At 37.8% G+C, this 27,466-nt stretch overlaps 1 protein-coding gene across 2 annotated transcripts in view; it reads left to right on the top strand.

The window, feature by feature from the left end:
- The window catches only part of RGS7BP (regulator of G protein signaling 7 binding protein), a gene marked incomplete at both ends in the record, with an annotated part of 78,680 nt that overhangs the window by 36,124 nt on the left and 15,090 nt on the right, over nucleotides 1-27,466 (top strand). Inside the window, one exon of one of the 2 annotated variants that reach the window (XM_084233086.1) lies at nucleotides 14,971-15,101. In XM_084233086.1, the coding sequence (XP_084089212.1) occupies nucleotides 14,971-15,101 (131 nt within the window). Of the gene's footprint in view, nucleotides 1-14,970; nucleotides 15,102-27,466 lie in introns of those variants that run through there. The other variant, XM_084233087.1, reaches the window with a different exon arrangement.

The following is a 27,466-nucleotide window of genomic DNA, read 5'->3' as shown; positions in this document are numbered from 1 at the left end:
GAAAGAAAAACAAGAGACCATTCTAGATTTAAATGAGACAAAAGAAACTTACCAACCTTGCATGAGCCTGGTTTTAAAATTAAAAAAAAAAATCTTTAGGGATAGATAGGAAAATTTAAAAACATGTAGTATTAAGAATATTTTATATTGGGGCCTCCCTGGTGGCGCAAGGGGTTGAGCGCAGCACTGTAAATCTGTCCGCAGTCTCTGCAGAGCAAGTTCAATCCCCAGCCGGCCAGGGAGCAACCCACATGGCACAGCAGACCTCTCCTCACTCTCCCGCTGCTCCCCTCAGCAGTGTACTTCAGTCTATCTGCCTGTTCTGTTCCCCGCTCTGTCTCTGGTGAATCCTCTCACCTCCTATACCTCTGGCCTGTACCCCAATTCTTGTATACATAAATAAATCTTTAAAAAGGAATATTTTATATTAATTCTATAGTTAATGTATTCATCAATTAATTTCTGTAACTATTTCAAGTTCTCAGTAACCATATGAAGCTACCATACTTCTTGGCACAGAAAATCATTTCTACCATTTCAGGAAGTTCTATTGACAAATGTTGCTCCAGAAGACAGACAGAGGGGTAGAGTAGATGGTGGCTGAGCATGCACAGCCTCCACATGTTACAGGGCAGGGAGAGGGGCACCACACAACCCCCAAACCTGCCTACTCTAAATAGGTTCTGCTGTCTACTACCTCAAGACAAAACATATGCGACCTTTAATGGAAGGAACTTTAATACAATTATTGTGCAATACAGAAAAGACAAAGAATATAGATTCCAAATCAGGTATCCAAAGTTACCCATCCCCTCATGGATAAAATGTCCAGACAAACAGGGTTGGTCCAGAGCAAGGCCAGAAAGCCTGCCCCAAGTCTAAAGCACCTGCGGGTGGGGACCCATAGAAAAGGGTGAGAAAAACCAGACAAGTCTGGGAAGATAATCAAAATCAAGATGAAACCTGCCATTGTTAACCTCTCCACAGGTCTCTCACCCACGTCTGTTTCAACCACTCCAAGACCAAGAAGCAAACGCAGCTTCTTCACGTGTCTCTCTGCTCCATGTGCCTCCTCCAGATCGCCTCTGGCTCAACCACCTTCCTCCTTCCCCAGTTTCCTCTCCAGGGTCTTCTCCTCCCTGCTCAGCTCCACCTCCCTTGGGTGGGGCAGGGAACCTGGAACCTCCCCTTTTCCTGGGGACCACCCTATTACACATGGAACTTGGAGCTTCAAGTTGTTCTCCAATGGTTGCATCACTTGACCCTCCCATTAGCACACTGTTCTAGTTCCTCTTATTAAACACTTGGTATTTTCAGACTTCTATTTTTCTAACCTAATGGGTATGAAATGAAATAGCTCACTGATTTAAATTTGCATTTCCCTGATAACTAATTAGACTGAGTATTTTTTCCATGTATCTATTAACCTTTAATATTTCCTCTTCTGCACATGTACTGTTTGTTTTTTCCCCACATTACCTTGTTGAAATATTTAATGGGAAAATGATCTATAATATAATGATAATCTAAAAAATAAAAATGATAAAATTAAGCTACAATGATTCTAATTCAGAAAAATAAATATCCAGATGGTCAAAATTTTAGAAAAATGTCATAAAAGTAAAGCTTTACTTTTCATGTAAAAAATCCTTTCATTTCCCATAATGTTATTTTCTCATATTCAAAGAGCAACCAAGTATAACATTGCTTGACATTTGGGGAAATTGCCCTACAACTTCTTATCTTTGTTTTCTAAGTTTTCCTCTCAGCTCCATGTAGACTGAGTGATTATTTTTCTTAATCCCTGCTATTATTTTTATTTGATATTATTCTTTTCTGGTAGAACACTGTGTGCTTGACTTAAAAAAGAAATCTCTGTGTGAGTGTGTGTGTAAAGGATAGAGTGGTGAGAGAAGAAAAATATTTCAAGATTTGTATCTAATTAGACATGTTTAAATTGCAAAGGAAACTGCCTTTCATAATTCATTGTAGAGGAAACTGATTTTGTGTCTATTGCTTGGAGACTTCACATATTCATGTTTTAGAAATTAGCTTCAGCATACACTAGTCTAAGCAGTGACCTTGGAAAAGAAATGACACTCTTTTAAAGGTGGAACTGGACTGTTTTTAAAAAGCACAGACAGAAACAAGACAGCAAGAAATAGTGTAAAAATTCACTAGAAATTAATCCCTGCCTACCTAGATCCTTGGAAAAGACAGGGGGCTGTGTTCTGTAAGATGTTTCACCTTCAGCATTAGCAGCCAGCCTGTATAACCTTCCACTTGTGAGGATTCCCACACGTACCCAAGCAGATTTGTCCCCCATTGGTCCTTTTTCCCTCTGTCTTATTGTCTGTCAGACTTTTTTCTATTATTCTTTCATTCCCTGTTGGGAGCAACTTTTCCAGTTTCCCTGCTACACTCTACTGAATGATGTCCCCCAACCTTGATACAAGTGCTTTTTGTGTCAGGCTCAAAGAAACAATCAAGATTTTTACCTTTAGCAATGGCAGACAGGGGCCATTATGCCATCCTTTCGCTAAGACCGCAGGCCCCTGTCGATACTGCAGCATCACATCCTTCAAGTGATTTTCATCAACTGGAAGCACATTGGGTATATGTGATGATCCCTGGCATTGTGATACATTGAGCTGGAATGTATGTGAATCTCTGATGTCCCCAAAGGAGCACTTCCAAAGGAGCACCCCTGTAAGTGATTTGTTCAGAGCAGGAGGCATGAGAGCTTCTGAGTTAAGCGGTATTGTTCTAGCCCTTGCCTGGAACAGTGCCTTGTTCCAGTCATCTCACCATGTGGGGCTCTTTGTTAACTCATATACTAATTTGTAAAGTGGGTATTGCTGTATTTCCTTTGATTTGCAATAAGATGTTAGTTCCCATTAAGAGTGTTGCATCATGATTTCAAGGACAGGAAATGAAAGAAGGCCAAAATGAAGCAAAAGTTTTAAAACAAGACATTTTAAAAATTAGGATAAAACCTTGCCCTGTAAAACCTGGAGTGCAAACCAAATAGGATTTGCAACTTCAATGCACACCCTCCAGGAGGTCTTTCAGAGTAAGCTGCCAAGCAATGCTCGGCTTCTCAGGGGTGCTTGTCATGCAGGGCACCCTATCACTGCAGTCCTGGAGCCTCCTATAGTCTTTCATCTGCTGAAGTCTGAGCTAAGGTGTGGGTTTGGATCTATTTATTAAGGTTTCTCTAATGTGTATCCTGAATGTCATCTGAAACAGCTTTCTCCCCATGTGCCTGGAATGTACTTGGATATTTACAGAAGTGACTCTTTTGCTTAATGGAATTAGCTCTATGGCTCTGTGTTATGATTTGGGAACACTCCACAGGATCATTTGGTTAAATATCAGCCTTATCACTAGCATGCCAACATGACTGCTTCTTTCTTTTGGATGCTAAGTGCCTTCCCACTTTAATAAGCATTATGCCTGCAACATGCTCAACCTTTGGTTCTCAAAGTGTGGTTCCTGGATCAACTTATAACTCATTGGAAAGAAATGATCAGACCTCAGTGCAGACATATTGAACTGAAAACTCCAGAGGTGGAGTCCAGCATTTGTGGTGTATAAGCCTTTCAGGTGATTCCAATGACAGTTGATTTGAGAATGTCCATTCTAAGCCTGTGGGCTTCAAAGTAACATGTGCAAGATGATGTGAAACACTCAATATTATCCTTTCTAATTTCTAACTGTGCCTGCTTTTGATATGCCAAACGTGTTAGTATTGTTAGGGGGAGACTACATTCCAACATCCATATATTCAATCTTCATCACCATGGAAATGGTGGCAAAAAGTGAAAGGGGGGGATTGTTAGGGGGAAAAGGTTTTCCTAAAGCTAATTCCATACAGGCTTTGTGGACTCCACCCCCCACCCCAGGCCAAAGCCAAAGACACTGGGAACTACACATCCCATCACCACCAAAGGGAAGGTGGCTGGGACCTGAGGGTGGGGTTAAGCAGCCAGGTTTGGTATAAAAACCAGACACGTGGGCCTTGGGGGATTCCCCATTTTGGCTCTCTGCCAGCTCGCAGCGAGTGGCCAGCTCTGAGAGTGCCTTTGGGTTTCCGGGTCAGCGGATCGGGTAGGACACATTAAAGACTTTATTTCCCTATTTTCTCCCTGAGTTGTACATTTCCTCAATTCCTTTTCCCTTGTAAATAAACCTTTTATTAACCTTTTGTGTGTGCATGCAGTGGAGTATTAATAAGTCCTTTTTAGCGCGGGTGAGGACCCACAGCCAGGCAACCTGTTTTATATCAGGGCTACTCCGTAACAGTATCATTGTATCTGGATAATTTATCAACAAATACATATTGTGATTACAAGTGCATGTTTAATTTTTTCTTAGGGATACATGGTATACAAAGTTTGAAGACTAATTTTCTAATAGTTTGAATCTCTTATGTTCCAAATCCATTGATGCCATTAGCCACCAGCACTGTCACGTATTTGCATCAATATATTTATTCTACTTCTTGCTTCTAAAACACTTTGCAAATAATTTATAATATTCACTTCTCTGGTGCTGAGAAGAGTCACATTCTCAGTAAAATGATAAAGAGATACCTCAGCACTGCATCCTGGATTCTTTTTATATTTCCCAATTTATTCCTTAATTTGTTCCTTAATTTTATTGTTTTCAATATGTAAATTATGAACTCTTCATGGCCAATCTTTTTCTTTCAAATGAATTTTAATACAGAACTCTTTTACCAGATTATTCTTTTTTAATTAATTAATTTTTAATTGCAGTGATATTTGGATATTCCCATCTGTTTTTGCATCCTGGGTTCTTTCCTTGAGTAAAATAGAGGATAATGATGCCCATGAACAGCATCAATGGCACCTTCCTGCTTCCTCCTTAATTAATTTGCTTTTGTGCAGACAGAAAAGGACACAAAGAGCTAGAAAGAGGATTCTATTCCCAGTCCATATCACACCCTTTTCCAACTTTCACTATTTTGCTTAGTTAGAGGGATTCCTGGAGGGGCTAAAGGGCACCCTGTAAAGTAGCAATTTTCCCCACTTCCCCATATAGACCAGACTGCTTAGCCTGATGTGGCCTCCTGTGTTATAAATACTTAACGCTCTCTTTGTATTTTGCATTTCCCTGAGTTAGGCATAAAATATCATTGTGCAATAATTACAAATGGGAAAATGGGAGAACTAGGAGTCGGACTGACTTTTAAACCACAATAGTTAAGTACTTTGACAAAGGACAAGTAGAATAAAATGATTATTTCATTGCCAACTATGTATGGGATGAATGAGCCCATATAAACCACAGTTTAGTTCCCGAGCACTCAGTTTTAGTAAGATTCTATAGCAGTTAAAAGCATGAATAAAGGTTAAAGTATTATCGCTGCATTTATTATTTGCATGACCTTGAATAAGTTCTACAACCTCTCTTAAACCTCACTTCCTTCAGTCAGTGTATTAAGGCTAAGGACAGTAACCGCTTCATAGGCCATAGACTCATTTTGAGAATTAAATGAGATATAAGTGCTTAGCTTGGTATCTGGTACTTAGTAAATTTCCATTTAGTTATATTGGATTTTACTTATGTTGAATCAAATGTCCAGAAATAAAAAGTGTGGACTGACTTACCCTCAACTCTTGTCAGTGAAGTTCACAATCCTTTTTCCCCTAGATAAAGCCTGATGATCTTATATAATGCTATTTTGCAAATCAAAAATAATGCCTCCATTGGAGAGACTGACCTAAATATTCGTTAATCTCTGTCTCCTCTTGCCATATGCCTGTCTGCCTTGAAGAGCTGTTTCTGCTCCTGAGCTAACCATTGGCAAAGGTACAGAGCCCTTTCATCATGTGTCACCTAATGTTTCATTTTATTTCGTCGTTAAGAGAAAAAATTACATGTAGCTAGCTCTCCATGGTGGTGCCATTTAGTTGGAAATTTGAGGGCAATAAAATGATACCAATATCAAGGAAGGAATGAAACATTGCCAGTTTTCTATCACCATTCAGAAAAATTAATTTGTACTAAAGGAGACTTTATAGTATGTTATCATAAAATAAAAACCATAGGATAACCATGAGTTTCCATGAACTCTTTAAAAAAGACTTCAGGGTCTCCCTGGTGTCACAAGGGGTTAAATCAGCACTATGAAGCTATCTGCAGCCACTGCAACCTGAGTTCATCCCTGGCAAGGGAGCTAACCCACATAGTGCAGTAGAACTCTCCTGTCTCACACACTGCACCCCTCAGCAGTATATTTCATTCAGTCTGCCTGCCCCCCCCACTGTCTCTGATGAATCCTCTCACCCCTGCACCTCCATTCTTGTATGCATAAATAAATAAAATAAATCTTTAAGAAAAATAAAAAGGACTTCAGAAAAAGTGATGTTTTTCTTTTTTCCCCTAAATTCACCCTTTTCTGAACAGCAGAATATTAATAATATTATTGAAATTAATAATAATTAAGGAGGAAGGAAGTCTGTAACAAAGGTCTAAAAAAGTCTAGACATAATGCACAGAAATCACATCCCTGGACCACATCTCCATTCATTTGTGCTTCTTACGACCATACTGTATAGTTTCCACATACTGTTTCACCTAAATCTTTCTAATAATGCAATGACATGGGCAGTAACTCATCTAAGCCAGTATTTGAGGTACTGAGAGGTTAAGAAATTTTCCCAGTCTCTAGATTATTAGTGATGAAATAGGAATATAAACCCAGAATTTTCGACTCTAGACCTTTTATGCTTCATGAGGAGGCTGTTAATATTTTTTCCTTCCTTTGAGGAAACGTGAAATACTGCAGCCAAATGGGCCCTCCTCAGATTCCTTACCAACTTGAACATGAACTTACTAGCCTTGCCCCTTTGATAGCAGTACCTGTTCCATACATGACCCATCCTGTTTAGTGCCTGGCTGGCCACCCTCCGCAAGTTTCAAACGTTCATTTTAATTCATTTCAATGAGCCTTCCATGAGCCAGGCATCATCACACAGGGGAGAGAAACAAACAATGGGCAAAACCTCACTGTTCCTGAGGTTGTTTATCTCAGAGGAAATATACCCACGTTAATAATGAATACCTCTGTTATTAGTATGTCGTCTTTTACTCTTTTTATTTATCTGTGTTAAGTGTCTGTTCACATGCCTCTGTTTTTTGAAAATAGCTAAAAGAAAAAAAGAGGGTTGAAAGAAAAGAAACTCTGAAAAAAACAATTTCTAATGTTGAAATGGGGCTCACAGTGGCAGAAGCAGCACTGGTGGAGCACCAGCTCCGTCTCCTCCATTGTGTTGGCACCACGGTGAACTGGTGAATTGTTTGAGAACCAGACAATCTGTTAAGTGTTGGAGGTTATAACGATAAATAAGATAAACTTTCTGAACTCAAGAAATTGACAAACCAGTGAAAAAACTGATGATAGAATAGGGTGTTTTCCATGTACTGGTCTCTTCTGTTTGCATCAAGCTTTCTGCCTTTTTGTAGAAAATAGCTCTGACATCTGTCTAGAAGTGCACATTTTCACATTGGCATGAAGTATCATCTTCTGACTTATGCAAAAAATATAAATTATCATCGCATGCCAATAGAATGACAGAATGACACCATGGAATCCTATTCGATACAATATTTAAAGTATGTCTATGTTGGGCAGGAAGTTTTAAGCTAAAAATTCAAACTGCAAAATACCATTTTTAAAAAGGCCTAATTCTTCTCTAAATCCTTTCTGAAATCTAAAGAATGAACCAGAGAGCTAATCTGGCAGCACTGAAGCCTGATAGAAGCTATATATATTTGCTATTGTTATTAATATGATAAATAGATGTCATGTTTCTACCCTAAACCCTACCCAGACAACATTTCTGGCTTAACATTTTTGTCGGTCTAAAGAATAGAATTTCAGGCCTGTCCATATTTTGGACACTCATGGTCTTTTGTCACCTCCGAGAACATCACTCTAGATAAAGTGTCTCGCATAAAAGAGAGGCCATTGGAATTGACCCACACAATGGACTTTACAATTATTCTGTGACTGTATAACTAATATAATTGATATGTCATAATTAACTCTTACAGTGTTGATCAACATTTTGTATTGTTATAGTTACATGTGATGAGGAAAAAGTAAATGCTAATTTTGAATATAATAAAAATTAATTAGTTGAATTCTTTCCAGTATAACACACATAACTGAACTTTGGAGATCACTGGTTTCAGGTAACAGTATCAGATTGAAAATCTTAATTTTTAGATGCCAAAATATTTTCCTTATTAAAATATGGAAATAGGGCCTCCCTGGTGGCCTAGGGGTCAAGTCTCAGCTGTAATGGTCCAACACATAGGCCTGAGTTCGATCCCTGGCCAGGGAGTTGACCCACATGGAACAGCAGACCTCTCCTGTCTCACTCACTTTTCCCCTCAGCAGTGTTTTCGGTCTCTCTGCCTGTTCTGCTCCCCACTCTGTCTCTGGTGAATCCTCTCAACTGCCCCCCAACCTCTGTCCTACACCCCAATTCTATTCTTCTGTGCATAAATAAAATAAATTAATTTTTTAAAAATGAATAGAAAGGTGTGGGGAAAGGCCAGGACAAAATAAAAAAGATATTTTATTTTGAATATTAAAGAAATACTGCCTTGTGGATTAGTTTTCTCCTGATCAATAGCATGGGTTTCAAGTATCAAGAAAAAGACGTTCTGATGTATAGCCCATATACCTTTTTGATCACTAATGTGCTGAACATGTCCCCCAAACCCTTCCTAATCACCACAAAAGTCACTACCTATTCCCAACTCTCCTCTGTAATACCTTAAACAGTAACATTTCAGGTTAAAAAAAAGATTATAATTCAATAGTATTATTTTTGGTCTTGTTATTACAAGTAATGTAATGTCCGGAAACTGGTAGCTCTTGATTTTTTAAGTGTTTATATTTTCCACTGTTTAAGTGAAAAAGAAATACTTATGGTGCTTGGTAACACCTTACGTCCATTCACTAGCAGCTCTCCCAATTGGATCATGAGGAAATGCCAAAGGTCCTGCCAAGGGGAAAACTAAAAGCAACTGGGAGAGAAGACCAGAATATGCCCCTACATCATAGAAGGTGCTGGCCTCTCTGAGCTGTGTTTCTTTGCATAAAAGTACCCAAGGTCACCACCCAAAGATAATTCACTTCAGGTTTCACTTTGTTGTTAAAAGTCATTTCATTTCTGAGTGAACCAAAATAGCTCCAGGGCAGAGTTTGATCCCAACTCATGTTCAGTGGCAAGGAATACACCGTGCCTTGTGTTCCCATGAAATGGCAAGCTGTGAAGGGAGGGAATTACTGCAATTATGTCTTCAAAGGCTCCTGGGGAACCAAATTTGCTATAACTTTCTATGAAGAAAATGCAAGAGGTTTCCACCTAAGAAATAAATTTCATGAAAACTCTCTAGAGGAAGATTATGAGACAAATGGAGACAATAAGGAGAGTCAACTATTATATATATACTTTGAAAAATGTTTTCATTCTCTTCTGATTCTGTTTTAATTGCTGTACATGTTCTGGTAAAACAAAAAAAAAAAAAATAGTGTAGTCATTTAATAGGTGCCTGGTATCTGTTCTCTGTTTATAAACTTGGATAGATCCTGTAATCACCTTTTAGAACTTAAAACCAAAAATAACAACTGGGTCACCCACACAGAGGCATGTATGCTTGAGGGCCCTTCCCTGCCCTCTATCCATTGATTACATAAACTTACAGGGCCACCTTGAGAAGTCTCCTTCACAGAAACCACATAAAGGCTGGGTTCTGGGCTGTGCCGTGTGAATTTGGAACAGAATTTGGGTATCCTTCTAAGTAGAACCCATCTGAGGAAACCGTGGGGGTATTTGAAAAGATACCCTGGAGATCGTTACCCTTAGGTTAGTCATTTAATCCCTTTTGTCTCTAGCTATTTGCTCTGAAAAATAGAGCAAAGAATATCATCCTTTTATCTACCCCCTCTCCACTCACTCCCACCTCCTCAGTCCCATTATGCTTCTTTCCTTTTGACTTAGTAGCCAACAACAGAATTGATTTTGAAAAGACAAACTTGGGTAGTTTTCTGCAACAGGATTTCTGGTTTCCATCTCTGCTGGTTGACAGCCCCCAAGTGTTTTTCTGTCATCATCTGAGACTATGAAATGCTGAGTAGTTGTCAATGAGGTGACACCTTTTTTTCTAGGCCTAATGGCCTGTTTATCTAACCATGGTTCACATTTGGGAACTGTAAGCAAATAATATAATAGAATAGCAGATAAAGCTAAAGACCATATGCAAGTTTAAAGTTAAGTAAACACAATTTTGATGTGTTAAGATGGATTGCAGCCAACTTCTAACAATCTTCACAGTTTCTACTTGTTTTCCCACACATGAGCTCATCTGATTTTTGCACCAAACTGGAGGTACTTCAGTTGTGAATAGTAATTATACCTGTTTCACAGCTGAGGAGACTGAGGCCCAGAGAAGTTAAAATTTTCCTAAGACCACAATTCTAAGCAGCTAAGTCTATATTTAGAGCTAAGTTTTATGACTCCAGAACCCATCTTCCTTTTATTATGTCTCACTTCCTTCAACTAAATATATAAACCATTACATTAGAGACAGACCTTCAAAACAACAAACATTTCTTTGGTTTTTAAAAAGCTTTTAGCAGCTGCAGAGAACAACAAAGTCTGGCAATCTAGGCAAAAGAGCAGACAGATTCTGGGCCCTGTCATTTTATAACTAAAAATCCCTGTTTCATTCTTGAAGTTGACCTTACTGTCATGAAACTTCCCAGTTGGTATGTTCAATTTATGCTATGTAATTAAGGAAATGTGAGTCCTTGGACATCAAGTGAAAAATCCATAGTCTACATATTTCACAGCTGAGGGGGCTACAAAATACAGCAAAACAACATTTTATTTTACTTGCTAAACCACATATCTAGGTGTCTGTCCATCTCCTATCCAACCTGCATTTTTCTGAAGTTTCAGGTATCAGTAAACTACCCCTAAGTTTGTGCATATTATTAACTAGAGTTCAATATTTGTTTCTCATTTTCTTTAGCTCACATTTAATCCAATGCCCAAATCTTAAGTGTACCTTTCAGTACGTTATGCCAAATACTTACATCCAGGTGATTCATACCTCTACCTAGATTTGGAATATTACTCTCATGCCCAGTCAGATCTCTCTCCACCGTTGGTCTAATATCTGTCCCTGTTGCTTTGTCTCATCTGCTCTGGAACTTCTTGTAAATGGAGTCTTATGGTATCTAGTCTGTATATTTTCTTCTTTGAGACCATGTTTTTGAGACTATTTCATGTTGTTTTGGGTGTCAGGAGTTTACTCCTTTTAATTGCTGGATATTATTTTATTGGAGGAATGTACTAGGTTCTTTATTCACTTTTCTTCTAGTAGACAGTCCAGCTGGACTGTTGCCAGTTTTTGGTTATTCTAAATAAAACTACTATGAACATTCTTAAAGAGGACTTTTTGTGTATTTTTTTTCATGTCTTTGACATGAATACCTAGGAATGGAATTGCCAGGTCATAGGGGTAAGTATATGTTTAGTTTCATAAGAACTTCCAGAATTTTTTTCATAGGAGTTGTACCATTTTAACTCCCACTGGGAATGCATGAGAGTCTACCAGTAATTGGTATTATCAGTCTTTTTAATTTTAGCCATTCTAGTGGGTACTCATCATACTACTTTTTGAATTAAAAATAGGAGTACCACAATGAAAAGTATTTCCATGATCAAGTGGCAACTAGGCAGTATTTGTCTTCATGGCTCCCTATTACCACATCAGTTCAGGTTTGCTAAACCATATGATTAAGTCATTAAATCCTGATTCTCATCCTTTAAGAGGTTGGTTGAAAGATTCATAATTTGGCAGTTATTTTTAATGTTTTTGGCTTCAACTTCAACTCTAAATTGCTGAAGTTGATTTGGGGGATATTTTTTCTGTTATTATTAAGGTTTTCAAATTACTCAAAATAATCAAGTTAGCTCTTGACTTATGCTCAGTAGAAAAAAAATAATCACCTCCTTGTCACTACCTCATAAAATTTCTTTGACTGAATTGAATGATCATCAGCTCAGGGACAACTCTCATAGACCTAAACTTGATTAATAGAGTGAATCATTCTAGACCAAGCATGCCATGTGTGGTAAAGTGACCTCCAAGATAAGTTGCTCCCATTTCCTGGAGAAAGTCCATAGGTCTAGTTTTGTTTTAATGTAAATGTTTCTTCCATAGGCCCATAACTTATCCCTAGTAGGTTTCAATTTTTAAACTGCTGTTTTCTTGGCCTTTCTGCTATTCTCCATGCTCTGACGCTTACTCATTTGTTATGAAAATAACCTAAATGTTCTTGCTTCTCAAAAATGTATTTCAACCCACTGCTTATAACATTAGACATATTATAATTCATTTGGACATTGGCCTTTTAATGAACTTTTGGTAACCTGATCAAGGCATTGTGAAACACAAACATAAAAGACATCTTAACTTTTCACTGCTCTTTAACTAGCTCCTTTTTCTCAATTTTCCAAGATATTAAAGGATAATATATGAGTGGATACATGACTTTTTAACTAGAACACTTATAAGGCAACATTAGCACAAGTAAATTTTCACTAGGCAGATTTTATTTCTGATAGAACATATTGAGTTGTTTCCCATAACATTTATGAAGGACATAATGCTTCCATAGCTTCCAGAATCTCCACTGGCTACAGAGGCATTGGGAGATGGCACCAAGAAATTGTTAAGAATTAGGAATTAATCTCTGTTCTGACTTGCCTTTTTTTCAGAAGCATTTAATACATAATTTTCTCTCTGTCTAGCTGTAAAATAATAAATAAAATATTCTGGCTCTTAAGATATGTTAATATGGTTGTCATTTGTTTAAATTACATAAAATGTCATCTATATATGAATTTTGCATATTTTGGGAACTAAGCCACTAGGCACATATTTTGTACTTCTGAAAATAAGTATACTCCATGGTTTGGAATGACACTGCACTGGCTAATTGTCCCACTCATCAAATGTACAATACATACAACAGATTTATTATAGGTTTGAAAAAATCTGCATATGAGCCACCAGAGCCCATGTTATGTGTGGGCGAAAACAGACAGCTATGATTGGGATGATGAAGAAGCAGTACAGCGAAGACCTGCCTGCTTAAAATATTTTCCCTCTAGCTGCCTTTGGGATAAGACACATTCTTCAAATGTTTCTATCAAAATCAATGTATTAGCAGGTTCTAGATCAGCATTTTTTTTTATTAAATGAACCATTAATGCCAATTATTTCTTCAGAGCCCAGCAGTGCCAAGAAAGAGTATCATTTTGAAAGGTCAAAGATGAGATGAAATGAGTGATGTGTGTGTGTGTGTGTGTGTGTGTGTGTGAGAGAGAGAGAGGGAGAGGGAGAGAGAGAGAGAGAGAGAGAAAGGGTGGAGGGTGGATAGAGGAATTCCAAGGATCTTGAGATAGCATGAGGGTAAAAGGTACCTGTGGGGGAAGTTCTCAAAGAAAATCTAGAACTTTTGCCAAGATTCTCTTGCTTCCAATGTTGGCCTAGGGCTGGAGCCATGAGACTCAAATGAGAAAGCAAGGTAGTTTTTATTTCTCAGATAAAACAAAATTTTGCATGTAAACTCTTTTAGGCATTTTGTTCTATTGGGCAAAAGAAAGACACAGAATGACTGTGCAGCTATCACTGTACAAAGACAAAGAATGTTGCATTTTTCTGTGTTCTATAAGCCATTTAGTTAAATAAAATGGCTCATCTACTAAATAAGTGTTGAAAATGATCACTAAGAATTATTATGATTATAATGATAGTTATCAAGGTAAAGGACTGTATAAGTATAAATTCTTTTTACTGTGATTCCAGAACTTAAATAAAAATGAAGCCACCACCTTTTCTATTAATTACTCCTGACATTTACCACTGACCCACTTTACAAATGAATCAAATCCAAATGCCACATTGTTTAATCAGATTTCATTGCATTTTAAATGAACGGTGATGAAATAAAAATAACACATCAGGACATTTGACAGTTCACTTTTAGACTTCTTCCATTTCTAATCTATTGCTAAACTTCATCCCTTTTTATTTAGTTTGCCTTATCCAACACATGCTATTTTAGTTGCATGTAAAATAGTTTTATCGACAATTAGTTTCTCTCCCCTTAATCAAAAAAATTAAAGTGATCATTCCTTCTTTTATCATATTCACACATACATGCTTTGTCATGATTAATAGAGAAAGGCTCAAGGATTTTAGAATACATTTAGAGCACAAGTACAATGTTTCTTTAACTTAATTAAACACAATTATTAGAATTTTATTACTCTATTTTTTAAAAAATTGTATTTTCATTAAAAACATTTGGTCTTTTATAAACTAACCACATAAAATAATAAAGAATATTGTTTACACTGACACAAATGGCCCTGGTAAAAATAATTTGTATCCTGGCTCACTAATCATATTATGCTAGGGTCTTAATCCTAAACTACCTTCTAACTTGTGATTGAATAGCTCTTCATTAGTTTCTCTAAAAATCAGAGTTTTTAATATCTCCTGGCAGGATAGGATATTCTTATGATTTAAATAGATTTAGGAAATTTGTTCCAACAATTTAATTGAAAATATTTGTTATTTTCAAATACTTAAAACATTTATGGTTTGACGCTTCTAGCAGAAATCTGCTGCTGATGGGGGAAAAAACTGAGAGCTGTAGGTCAGAAAGATACTTATGTAAGAACTGTGACATTGGCCACTGACTTAAAAGCAGGAAGTCCTACATTTTAGACTCAAGGTTTTAAGGAATCTTTTTATTGAGCATTTTCCCTTCTCGGAGCTGAGACAAATGGCTGATGAGGGAAATCTGGAGAATGCTCACAGCTTTTCTCTTTCATTCTGTTGCAGCCCAGAAGATGGTGAGATCCATCCAGAAATATGTCGACTTTATATCCAGCTGCAGTGCTGCTTAGAAATGTACACTACAGAGATGCTAAAATCCATATGTCTACTGGGGTCTCTTCAGTTTCATCGAAAAGGTATCTGCATTTAACTTACTGCCATAGAAACTGAGGAAAGTTAAACAAAAGATCATCTTTTGCAAAGTGCCTTCTGTTGTATATGTCTATAAACAATTAGAATGGATATAGATATTTGAGACATGTATGATATAAATTAATAAAAGACATCTCTATCAGGACTATCTAAATGCATTGCACACTAATCGTCTTGAACAGAAATTGCGGTAGAAACAGTTCTAAATTAATTATCTCACCACTTGTGACTGGTTAGAATTGGCATAAGCAGCAAAAATACATAATTAATTTACAAGGCTGCTATTTTCCTAAATGAATTAGGTTGTAAGAAGACAAATTACATACTGTGTCCTAAAGATTTAAAAATAGGAGAAACTCAACAAATAATAAAACTCCTCTTCGCTGGCTTATTTTCTGAAGGAAATATGTTGGCTCAAATGACTGAAGCCTCCAGAGGTGACAAAAAATTAAGAGCTGTAAGTCAGAAGGACACTTATGTAAGAACTGTGACATTGGCCACTGGTTGATCAGATTTCTGGCTCCCATTCTGAGGCTCTACCTTCTCCTGGGTGTTGGCATTCCCCTCAGACTGCCTTCCCTGCATTGAGCAAACTGATTCCAACAGTTCCAGTCATCATATCTGCACACCACAGGATCCATAAAGAGAGAATTCTCACATTATAGATGAGCGAACGTCCTGAGCTCCATGCTGATTATACCAGGTCAGACGACAGGTCTCCACCTGAATCAACCACTGTAATAGAGGGATGGAATTACACTGATTGATTTAGGCAGTCAAGGCCCATTATTAGAGGCCAGAGAGGAGTCAGCCTCATCCAACCAGTGGCTTTTTCATGATAGGAAAAGTGGAATATGATGGATGCCGGGGATGAAGCCAAAATTGTCCCATACTGGAGGGCTCAACCTGCATATGCCTTAGTAATTCATTGATGGTAATTTTGGGGGAACTGCCTGAATGCAAACCTCTTGCTCTTGAGTTCAGGAGAATGAGGGTGGTGCATGGACAGTAATCCCTGCATATGATTTAAATTCAGAGATAGAAAAAGTCAGTAAACTCTAATACTTAAGGAAAATCTTGTAAAAAGTGGAACTTGAGCTAGGCTGTGAAGATTAGGCTCAGTGGGGAAAGTAAAAGAATGACCAATGAGGCGAAGAACCAGTAAGAGATTTGAAATGAAATGAGCATGCAGTTCAAAGGAACTAAATGACATGACAAAGTGCTTATAAAAATCAAATCTTTCCCCAAAAAAATAAAAATAGAAATACCGTGCGATCCAGCAATACCACTTCTAGATATTTATCCAAAGAATATGGAAATATTAATTTGAAAAAATATGTATACCCCTATTTTCATAGACGCATTATCCATAATAACCAAGATGTGGAAACAACCCAAATGACCATTAGCAGATGATGGGATAAAACTGTGGAATATATACTCAATGAAATGCTATTCATCTGTTAAAAAGATGAAATCTTACCTTTTGCTACAACATGGATGCAACTTGAGATGATCACATTAAACAGAGTAAGTCAGAAAATGAAAGATAATTACTGAACACTTTCTTAAGTGAAATAACCAAAGCAAACTAACAAAAGACAACAAAAATAACTCTTAGACTGGAGAGTTACTAGAGGGGAAGAGGGTGGGAAGAAAAGGCATAAGGGGTCAATTTGATAGAGACACTAGAACTTCATGGTGAGGGTGATGGAGCATAAACACATATCAACGTGTGATGCTGCACTCCCCAAATTTGAACAGCATTATAGGTCAATGATAAATCAATAAAATGCTATATTTAAAAATCACATTTTATGTACAGCTATATGCATGCATACAGCAGAACTAAACATAAGAGTATGCTGCCTTGTTCCAAAGAGAGAACATTTTCTCAATATGTGAATTTATTCTATTCCACTTTTCTTTGTAAAGGCTGACCTTTCAAAGGTTTCTGTCTTTACCTCTGTTATTAATACAAGTGAACATGTTTGGAGAGATTAACTTCTTGACACTCCTAATGCCTGATCAGAAAATTGGATATGCAGACAAACTGATGACATCCCAACAGGTTGTCATTGGTTCCCTACTTCTTGTCCATCAGCCCCCCATACACACACACACACACACACACACACACACACACACGGTCACACGTAAATACGGATTTGAATAGCATTTTCATTCTTCTCAATTATGGTAAGATAGGCTGGGTATGTTTAGATTGTCTGTGCAGACCCGGGGTCTGTACTGGTTACACCTACAGTATTTCATATCCATGTCATTAAAATCCACCTTGTTGATGATCTGACCTGAGTGCCCAGTGACCTCCACTCCCATCCCTTCTCTAGCTCCGCAGTTTGCCACCTCACCTCCATATGCCACCCAGTCCTACTTGTCAGCTTTCCACAGTTGACTTGTGAAGGGAAACCTCTTCTGCTCCCTATCTATTTAAAAATAAAAGAGATTCTCCCATGCTGATTTCTTTCTTATTGTGTTTGGTCTTGACCACACAGATAAAAAACACATTTCTTCTTTACTGATCTGCTAAGTTAATTTTCACTGCCTTTTGTTTTCATTGCCAGTCTCTGATCTGCTTTTTTCCTGGTACGTTTTTAAAACAATAACTCTCCACTTTCTGCTCTAGCACCTAACTTCCTATGTACAAAAAAAAAAAAAAAATACTTGAAAAGAATTTACTTAAAAAGAACACACCTGATAGCATATTTGATGATAAAGCCCCATGTAACATTAAGTCTCCACTGGATCTTATTCTTCTAAAATCATTGTTAAAGTGCTACTGTAGAAAATCTACTTCAATATTACAGGATTCTGGATAAAAATGCTGACTCTAGGATTCTGTCCAGAATCTCCTGAAATGGGACACTTCAGGTTATTGTGAAATAAAATGAATATTGAGAACTCTTCTACCTTTTGAAACAAAAGCAAATAGTGGACATGGCAAGAAACCAGTCCCTTTTCCTCAGGAAATATAGGTTGGGAAGAGGATGAGGTGTAGGGAGTAAGAGGAGGGATAGAGAGCTGTAAGTCTACAGAGATATGTATATATCTGTATCTATATTTTTTAAGTCATGTCTTAGCATAAAGGACCACATATCCACTGGGGAAAAAAGTCTGTCAATAAAGATTTAAGATATCAGACATTTTTGCAAGATAATATCCTCTATCAAAAGGGGATATCTCTGGGCCTCCATTGGTGGCTCAGCGGTTGGGCACTGGGACGCGAGGCTGCCCGCAGCCTCTGCAGCACCGATTCGTTCCCCAGCCGCCCACGAGGGTCCCACAAAAAAAAGGGGGGGGGATTTCTCTGATGTGGCCTCAGACTAGGGATGGGGCCTGCCTATCTGGATAAACTAAGTCCCTTTGCTTAAGAAATCAATGCATTTCCAATTACCTCATGTCATAAATCTTTGTTTTCTATCCATTCATTCATTCCAAACATATTTATTAGCCAACTACTCTATGGTATTAGTCATCCTTGAATTCTACTGTTCTAAACTCCAAATCTAACAATGTACAATTCATGTGTTATTAGTGTCACGCTATCTCTTTAATCTTCTGCACATGTCTACTTAACTTAAGCTCTAACTTACATTACCACAGATACCCCCATCTTCCACCTCAAAAGAAAAATGAAACCAGCTAGTCCTGAGCCTTAGAGGAATAGTAACTCCCATTCTAGTCTGATAACCCTTGAAGTTTCTTTCTGCTTAGTATCAATCTCTGGTATGTTTCCTTTAATATTACATAAAAATTAGTATTTTCATAATATTTAGGTTAGCTAATTTCTTTTCCTTCTGTGTGAGTGTTATAGACTGGCCATTCCCCTCGTCTTTATTATTTCTTTTTCATCAAGAAAAGGAAAGGAATTATAATCAAGTCGTTAGGTTTGGTTCTATATGAATCTTTTTGTGTGTGTGTGTGTGTGGGACCCTCCCCAGCGGCCAGGGGAACGAACCGGCGCCGCAGAGGAGCCTCGCAGCCCAGCGCTCAACCACTGCGCCACCAGGGGAGGCCCTATATGAATCTTTTTTTATTTTTTTTTTATTTTTATTTCTACAAGAACCAGGGTATAGGCCAGATACATGGGAGGGTGAGAGGATTCACCAGAGACAGAGCGGGGTACAGAACAGACAGACTGACGAAATACACTACTGAAGGGAGCAGCAGGCATGACAGGAGAGGTCTGCAGCGCCATGTGGGACCCTTGCAGGCAGCCAGGATCAAGCCGGCGCTGCAGAGGCTGCGGGCAGCTTCACAGCTCTGCACTCAACCGCCTGCGCCACCAGGGGAGGCCCTCTATATGAGTCTTTAGTCAGTTTTTTGTTAAGATGAGAGACTGAAGCCAAATTGTATCACACTTATCTCTACTTTTATTTTTGTTTCTAATCACCTTTCTGGCTGAAGCCACAAGTCCAGCAAAAATTGTATATTACCTTTAGTTTTACTGTGGTATTGAGTAGTTGTGAGCTTCCTCGAGAAAAAAGACACAGAAGGTCATCACAGGGGTGAAGAGCATGGCTTCTTTCTGGGAAAAAAATAAGCCTCAAATCATTTTAAAGCTCCCATGGTGAGCTTGAATTTAGTAATGAAGATTGTCCTTCTCTCCCAATTAAGCAAATTGTGAGTATCTTTAGGCCTTAACAACATCTTTAGTGGATCTTCATGTTTTTTCACTGCTCTGGGCTGTTGAAATTTTGCTGTCTCATAAGTCTGATTGGTACAATCTACTTGGAAATCGTTTATACTTTACAAGAACATGCTATTGCCAAAGAAATGAAGAAAAACAGTACTAAAATTATTTTATTTTTTCATGGCCAACAAAATTAAAGTGAATTACTGTGATGTGAGGTAAAATTCACATTTAATAAAGGCTATTGGGTTATATACCATGTAGAAGTAATTCTAAAAAATTGTGTTTATTTTTAAGAAGATGATAGATGGGTATAATTTTAGTCATTTTGTTGTTTCATATGCTAACACTTTTAGTTGGTGATTGGATCATTACTTAACAAAGTCTAATTTCTATGCAGATAGTGAAAAATAGTTGCTCTCACTTCTTCACAGTTAGTTAAGTAGGAAATCTTTCCCCATTACTGAGTCGATGCTTCACAGTGACCATTAATGCCTATTTCCTGCTACAAGATGCAATGAGATTGCAGGTTTCATTCATTCCGTTGGCAGAAAGTGGATGTCAGTTTCTAAGGGAATTGGATGATCCTGCCATTTTGACCATGACTTTCCTGTCTCACTTTCTCTCCCTGTTCCATCAGTCGAGGCAGCATTCCTGCTCTGACAGGAGACGCGATGCATTTCAGCACAGCCCCCTTTACACAGGAGCTTGTTCTGACTGTCTTTCTTTTTGCCTCACCTTGCTCTGTCAGTTGCCCTCCCTGACGCTGCTCTGCCTCCCTGCCATAACTTCCAGCAAAACTGTCCCCAGGTCCTTTGAGATGAGTTCTTTCCCTGAAATGTACCACCACGATATATACAGATGTAAAGATTTGCAGAGGAAATGTAATCACAAAAGGGAATGAGTAGAGAAAGCTTAAAAGGTGAAAAAAAATCTTCATCCAAAATCTACTGGGAGCTGAGAGCTCAAGATGCTCTAATGAGAAATTAATGAAGCAATACCCAGCAAAATACAGGACGTACCCAAGACACAGAATGGAATGTGCAGTGAAGATTCCCTATATTTAGCACAATATTAAGAAATGTAAAGGAAGTGACCCAACCAATAAAAGGCAAACAAACAAGATAAAGACAGAAATAGGATATAGCTAAAAGTGAAAACCTATTTTCCAATGTAATGAGGCAACTGATACTAAAATAGAACAGTGGGTTAGAAGAACTAAAGAAGAATAAAACTTAAAACAGATTTAAAATACACTATGATTCAAAGTCTGAGGGCAAATATGCAACCACTCTTTGAATAACACTTACCGAACACATCGCATACCTAAGGCAATGCTCTAATGCTGGGAAGATTGCAGTAATGAGGCTGATGAGAACCCTGTTCTTGTGCGTGTGTAGCAAAAAAATAGTTTTTGGGAAAAAAAAGAAAAAGAAAAAAAAAAGGATGAATGAATGAGAATCAAATATTCTAAAAATCCCCAATACTAACAAATATAATACAAGTAATTAAAATTAAACTAGAATGGGTCATTTAATAGAAAGTGGCTGGGAAGCTTCCTTAAAAAGAATGGTCAAAACTCTCTGAGGAGATAACATTTGATCTGAGACTTGAGTGGTAAGAAGGAAACAACACTATAAACACTGGTATCTAATGCAAAGAACTAGAGTCACTACAAGCTTGTACTGTTGACAGGATATAAATATAACCAACATCTGGAATCCAGTGGTAACCTTAAACCATCTATTATTCTATCTCCATGTCTTCATGTAACAAACAGTGAGTAGGACACCATAATCATCACTTATTGTCAAAGCAGATGTCAACTAAGGAAAAGGCTAATTAGCAACTATCATCGTTACTACTTACTGTATATCTTCTACTTGTGCTTTATACAAATTATCTCATTTTACCCTCAAATATTATTCTCTCCATTTTACAGATGATGAAGCTGAGGCTGAAAGAGGTGACTTGCCCAAGGTTTAATTCTGACTAGAAAGGATTATATTTAGTAAAATAAAATAAAATGCAGCATTCATGTGAACCAAAGCAAGCATGGGTTAGCCATGATACCCTTGTGGGAACGCTGGAATTACTGATTTACATAATATGAGCATCTTATATATTGTTCTACTTTAGAAGCAGGAAGTGGAGCAGTAGAAGCCTCCTCGGGGCCTCCTGTGAATGTATCTTCCATTGTCTGCTCTCTCACACAGCTGCAAGGAACCTCTAGATGGCTGCTGTCCCCAGGGGTAGCGATAGGAGTCTAGTGCCATAAGGAACAGAGAAGCACATCAGGCAGTGGAGGTGGGGGTGGGGGGGAGAAGAAGAATAGTTCTGTGTCTTTTCTGAATTGGAAAACATTTATTTCCCAGTGTATGGACTAGAATGGAGCTCTGTGAACAGTATAATTATTATTTTCCATGGCAGTGTGAATAGCTACTTGCCATAGCGCAGAAAATCCTTTGAAACTATTTTTTTAATATAGGTAAACAACTAACTGAATTAATAGAACCTGTTTCTATTTAAATTAAATGCTTTTGAGAAACACAAGAGAGGAAAAGTGAATTACTTAACAAACAGCCTACATCTCCCCAGTCCTTTTCACAGTGCTTAGAGTAAAAAGCACCTACCAGTTATGAAAATGCATGAGTGAGAATAACCATTCGATAAGATTCCATGCATCTGATGTAAGCCAGGTTCATTTTGTTGTTCACAGTCAGTATGAAAATTGTCCTGAAAGCCTTCCTTGTATATAGTGTTATAGCAGATAATGTGTCAGGAGTACAAAGGATGTAGGAAATTTGCCCCCGACATCAAGGAAATGATAGGACAGTGATATATTATTAGCTCTGAGAAGATTTGTTTTGTTTTGATTCCTGGGGAAATTTACACAAATGGATAAAATTGGCTTTGCTGGATACTTGAGGCCAAAGTAATGACCTCCAAAGAGATACTTTGTGTGGCAACACTTTCCACTGAGCTGAAAACAGGCAGGAGAGCAAGAAGGAAAAAAACTCGGGGTTGGAGAAGGGGGTGGCGGGGAGTGGCGGAGGGAGGGGAAGAGAAATAGAGAAACATACAGAGAATGGGGTGGGAAAAATAAGTGATGGGAAGAAAATAGATCCCTAGCGTGGAGTGTGATAAAAGACCCCTCCCCCCTCTAAATACAGGAAGCTCATCTTCTGGGGTCAGCCTCCAGGACTTCTGAAGCTGAGGGCACTCCATGGACTCTTGTTGCTGTCCCATAATCAGATGTGTTTTTGTTCCTCCTAAGCAGCTGACTATTTCTCAGGAATATAAGAATAACCAGCCCCTTCTAATCTGGTATGTGCTTCATGGGTGGTTTCCCTTAACTTTTCCTCAAACATGCCTATTTCATTATCCATAAACAACCTAAAAATACATAGAAATCCCCAAGGAGCTAAGGGCAAAAATTTTGAAAGGCTGAGGAGAGTAGCCAACTTTTTGATGTCCTCATTCCAAATAGTGTTGAAGTCAGCTTAGTGTGATTTCAAGGTCCTCTAAAGGGTCTCCTTCCCTACTTCAGCCCCTCCTTGAGCAAATATTTGTTCACTGATGCCTGAAATTGATTTTTTCAAGGGACTGCATTTTCCATTTCATAATAAGAAATGATTTTCAATGCATATCCACACTCTTGGGCGAAATAAAACATTGACTTGAAATTACCATTTGGAAGCAGGTTGACCCCTTTCCTGAGAGCCCACCTGATGTTAGGGAACAGGTGCTCCATTCTAAGGACAGCTGGTCAAAGGAGGGAAGCAAAGAGTAAAGAACTTGGATAGACCCCTGCCAGGTTTGTGAAGCATTTCTCTGCTGACTCTTTAATGTAACTTAGAAGAGCAGCTATTAAATGAACCTAGTAACCTCTCCAATCTCATCTCTCAGCAACAACCCCCACCCCACCTGCTTCCCCCCATATCCTGCCCTGCCACACTGAAGATATCTTCCTGAACTACTTTGAGGAATCTGAACATGCACATCCAGTTACTCTCTCAGCCTAGAACATATATGGTCTACTCACCCTATGCCACTGCATGCCTCCCCCTTCATTCTGTCTACCGCTATGCTTTCTCCAACTCATAACTCCTTCCTGCAGGAAGCCTTTCTTGGCCCTCCAAGGCTAGGTTGATGCCTATCCAATATATTCCCCAGTGCATTTCTATGGCACTGATTATGGCAAGAATTACCTTGAAGGGTATTTGCCCAGTTTCTTTTTTGTTGTCCTCTCTAGAGTTATCACCTGTATATGTGTATTATTGTATCCCCACGATTTATCACAGTTCCTGGAGCATGGTAAAGATTCAATTAATTGTATTGAATAAGTGAATGAATTGCTTTCATTCTGCATCTGTTAATAGAGAGTGTGTAATTGGAGGTAAAGCTTGTCTAGAGATGTGGGACTGAACACATGCAAATCCTTTCCTTCCTACGGAAAATTCACTGAAATAAGAGGAAAGATACAGTGAAAAGAATAAATCCATATTATTTCTTATATTTTTCAGAGAAGAGTAACTGTGGCATAAAGCAACACTGAATCTCAAAGGTTAAAACAATAAGAATTTATTATTACCCATGTCCTAGTTCAATGCCAGAGTTGGGGTGGGTTGACCAGGGAAAGAAAGAGTTTGAGGGATCATTTGGCAAGATATTTAGGAGCCAATCCAAAAGAGGCATTCATCATTGCTCAGAATCCTGCTTAGAAGCCATAACTCTGTCACATGGCCCCTCTTAATTATAAGAGAGAGGAAAAAAAGTAGAGATTGGCAAACATAGAACAGCCTTTTCCGTATCTCTGAAAAACAAGGATGCATGACCAACAAACCAGAGAATTTCAGGAATTTCTCAAAGCTAGAAAGCATCTAGAATTGTATTGGTGACTATAAATGAATAGAGAAAACCAGTGTCTATAAAATCTCAAGAAGAAATAAGCAGGAGAAAATTACTGCAGAAATGAAATCAATTCCAAAGATTCTTCAAACTTGGATTCAAATCAGACAAGAGACTTCTAGAATAATTGTCCAAAAAAAAATTGATGCTTGAAATTGCATTCAGAAAAATTAGGTTATTCCAAATAGAGCAATAGAGACCATTATTATCACAACTGGGCGGCAAAGTTGGAGAGGGTATGAAATAACTCTGAGCCACCAGAAGGGCAGCAGTAGAAAAAAGTGAACACCTGATTCTAATGTTTTTTCCAAGCCTGAATTGCTCAATAGATGTGATTCCATAGTAGTTCTAAACAGGAAACTCAGAGCACGCATGAGGTCCAAAAATCAGGCAGTGTCTGGGTAGCTAATCACTGGCGATGGAAACACAGAAGACAAGTTTTAAACACATGTCCCAGCCACACATCCTGCCCTTTTTCCACAATCTCCAGAAGTAGGATAGTCATCAGAACAACATACAAACAGAGATCCTCAAAGACAAGTTTGAATACTCTTCCAGAATGACCAGATTTTGAAAAACCAACACCCTGAAAGGGATTACCAAATACAACAAAAAAGCAACTAATACTTTAAGACTAATTTTAAAGTGAAAACAGAAATAATTTTTTTTTTAATAAATGTTTTTTTTTTTTAATAGAGGCATGCTTTATTTACTTGTTTGCTGGTTTTTGTTTTGCTTGTTTTTTTTTGTTTATACATGCACTGGGTACAGTCAGAAGTGCGGGAGGGAGGGTGAGAGAATTCACCAGAGCCAGAGCGGGGAGCAGAGCAGGCAGAAGGACCGAAGTACACTGCTGAGGGGAGCAGCGGGCGGCAGGAGAGGTCTGCGCGCCATGTGGGACCCTCCTCCGTTGGCCGGGGAGCAGCTGGGGATTGAACCGGCGCCGCAGAGGCCGCGCGCAGTTTCGCAACCCAGCGCTCAACCGCTGCGCCACCGGGGAGGCCCCAGAAATAATTTAAATCTATGTAATCAGTACACTCAGAAAGATTTATGAGTCTGCCATGCCTATGAAACAATAATTGTCTGCAACAAAAGGAAGAAGCCATCTATTTTTGGAAATAAAAATATTGTCAATCAAATAAAAACTCAATTGATAGGTTGATTAATGTTGGGAGACAATATTCCATGCATCTCTTGCATTTTTGGTATATCTTGCAAAGTGAGGCACTGACCGTCCTTTGTTTTACACTATCTTTTGGAAGATGTTTATTTAGCAAATGCTTCAGAAATCAGAAATAGTGTTTTCCTTCAGAGGAATACCTGCTTGTTGTTCAATGTAATAGGACTGTTCTTTTAGGGGCAAAGGTCAGATATGCGTATAAGAGATTCAGGAGCCTGAATAAGTTCAGGGTTCCTCTCCCATCACACAGCACCTTGTATGTGTAGGAAGGATCTGGCCTTTTTCTTAAGGGAATTAGGACTCAAGAAACCAATACAAATGTTCGTACTCTTGCTTCTTTTATCCTGTGATAATAAACTGCCTTTGTCTCTGACCCAGGCATCATATCATATGTCTCTTTCCAATGTTCATGAAACTGTGACAGGCTAAATTGCAGTAGAGTAATGGAAATACTGTGACCCTATACTAATGAACTGAAAGATCAAGGCCCTAAAATATATATATATGGATTATGAAAGATAATCAAGAAACATAGATGACTAAATCTAGAGATTCAAATATAAAATAGGAATTCTGAAAGAATGGAGAGAGTAGAGAAGTAAATAATCAAGAAAATAGAAAAACATTATCATACCTATAGAAAGGAAAAGATGTTTAAATTAAAAAGTCTGTAACACCTCAACGAATCACTCCATAGTTTATAATGATTGCAAAAGGAAAAGGGTGCTTCTACAATGGTCCACACTGGCAGAAACTAGCTTACCAAGCATTCAGTAATACTCAACTAATGTTGTTAATAATAGGACAGAGTCATTTGCTTTTTGATGCAAGATACGGAGAAGAACCCACTATCATGTCTGTAATATTCTTGGCCAAAATGCTTACTTTGAATTAGATATGCAGAAACAATAAGACAACTAATATATCAAAAACATTCTATAAAACAACTGTTCTGGACTATTCATTCAAAACAACTGATGACAAGAAAGACAAAAAATAAGAGACAAGATCCTGTTCTAGCTAAAAGGAGAATAAAGAAACATGGTAAACAATACAGTGCATAATCCTGTTTGATGCCTTGATAAAAAAAAAAAAAACTATGAAGCCCGTTATTGGAAGAATTGGAGAAATTTGAATATAGACATGATATTAAATAGTATTGTATCAAATTGTATTATATAAAATCATTTATCAAAGTTAATTTTTTGGTGTGATAGTTGTTTTGTAGTTATGTAAGAAACTTTCCTTTTTTAGGAAATACACACTGAAGTATTTTGGATAAGCTGTATTAATGTAAATAACTTATTTTTAAATATTTCATCAAAACTATATAACTATAATATACATGAAATATATGTGTATATACATGCTTATATATGTACTTCTATATATGTGATATATACACACACACAGAACTGAGATAAAAGAAACTATGATTAAATATTACCATTTGGTGAAACTAGGATATTTGAATATCCATTGTATATTCTTTTAAGTTGGCTGTAAGTTTGCAAATTTTCAGATTAATGAATTGGAGAAAATAGATTGCAAATGCTAGTCAAATGCCAAAAAATGGGTATAAAAAGAACCCATACCTAGATATA

This window comes from Talpa europaea (assembly GCF_964194135.1).
Source record: "Talpa europaea genome assembly, chromosome: 5".
NCBI lineage: Eukaryota > Metazoa > Chordata > Mammalia > Eulipotyphla > Talpidae > Talpa > Talpa europaea.
Note: the sequence above shows the minus strand (reverse complement) of the source record. Positions and strands in the feature narration are given on the sequence as shown.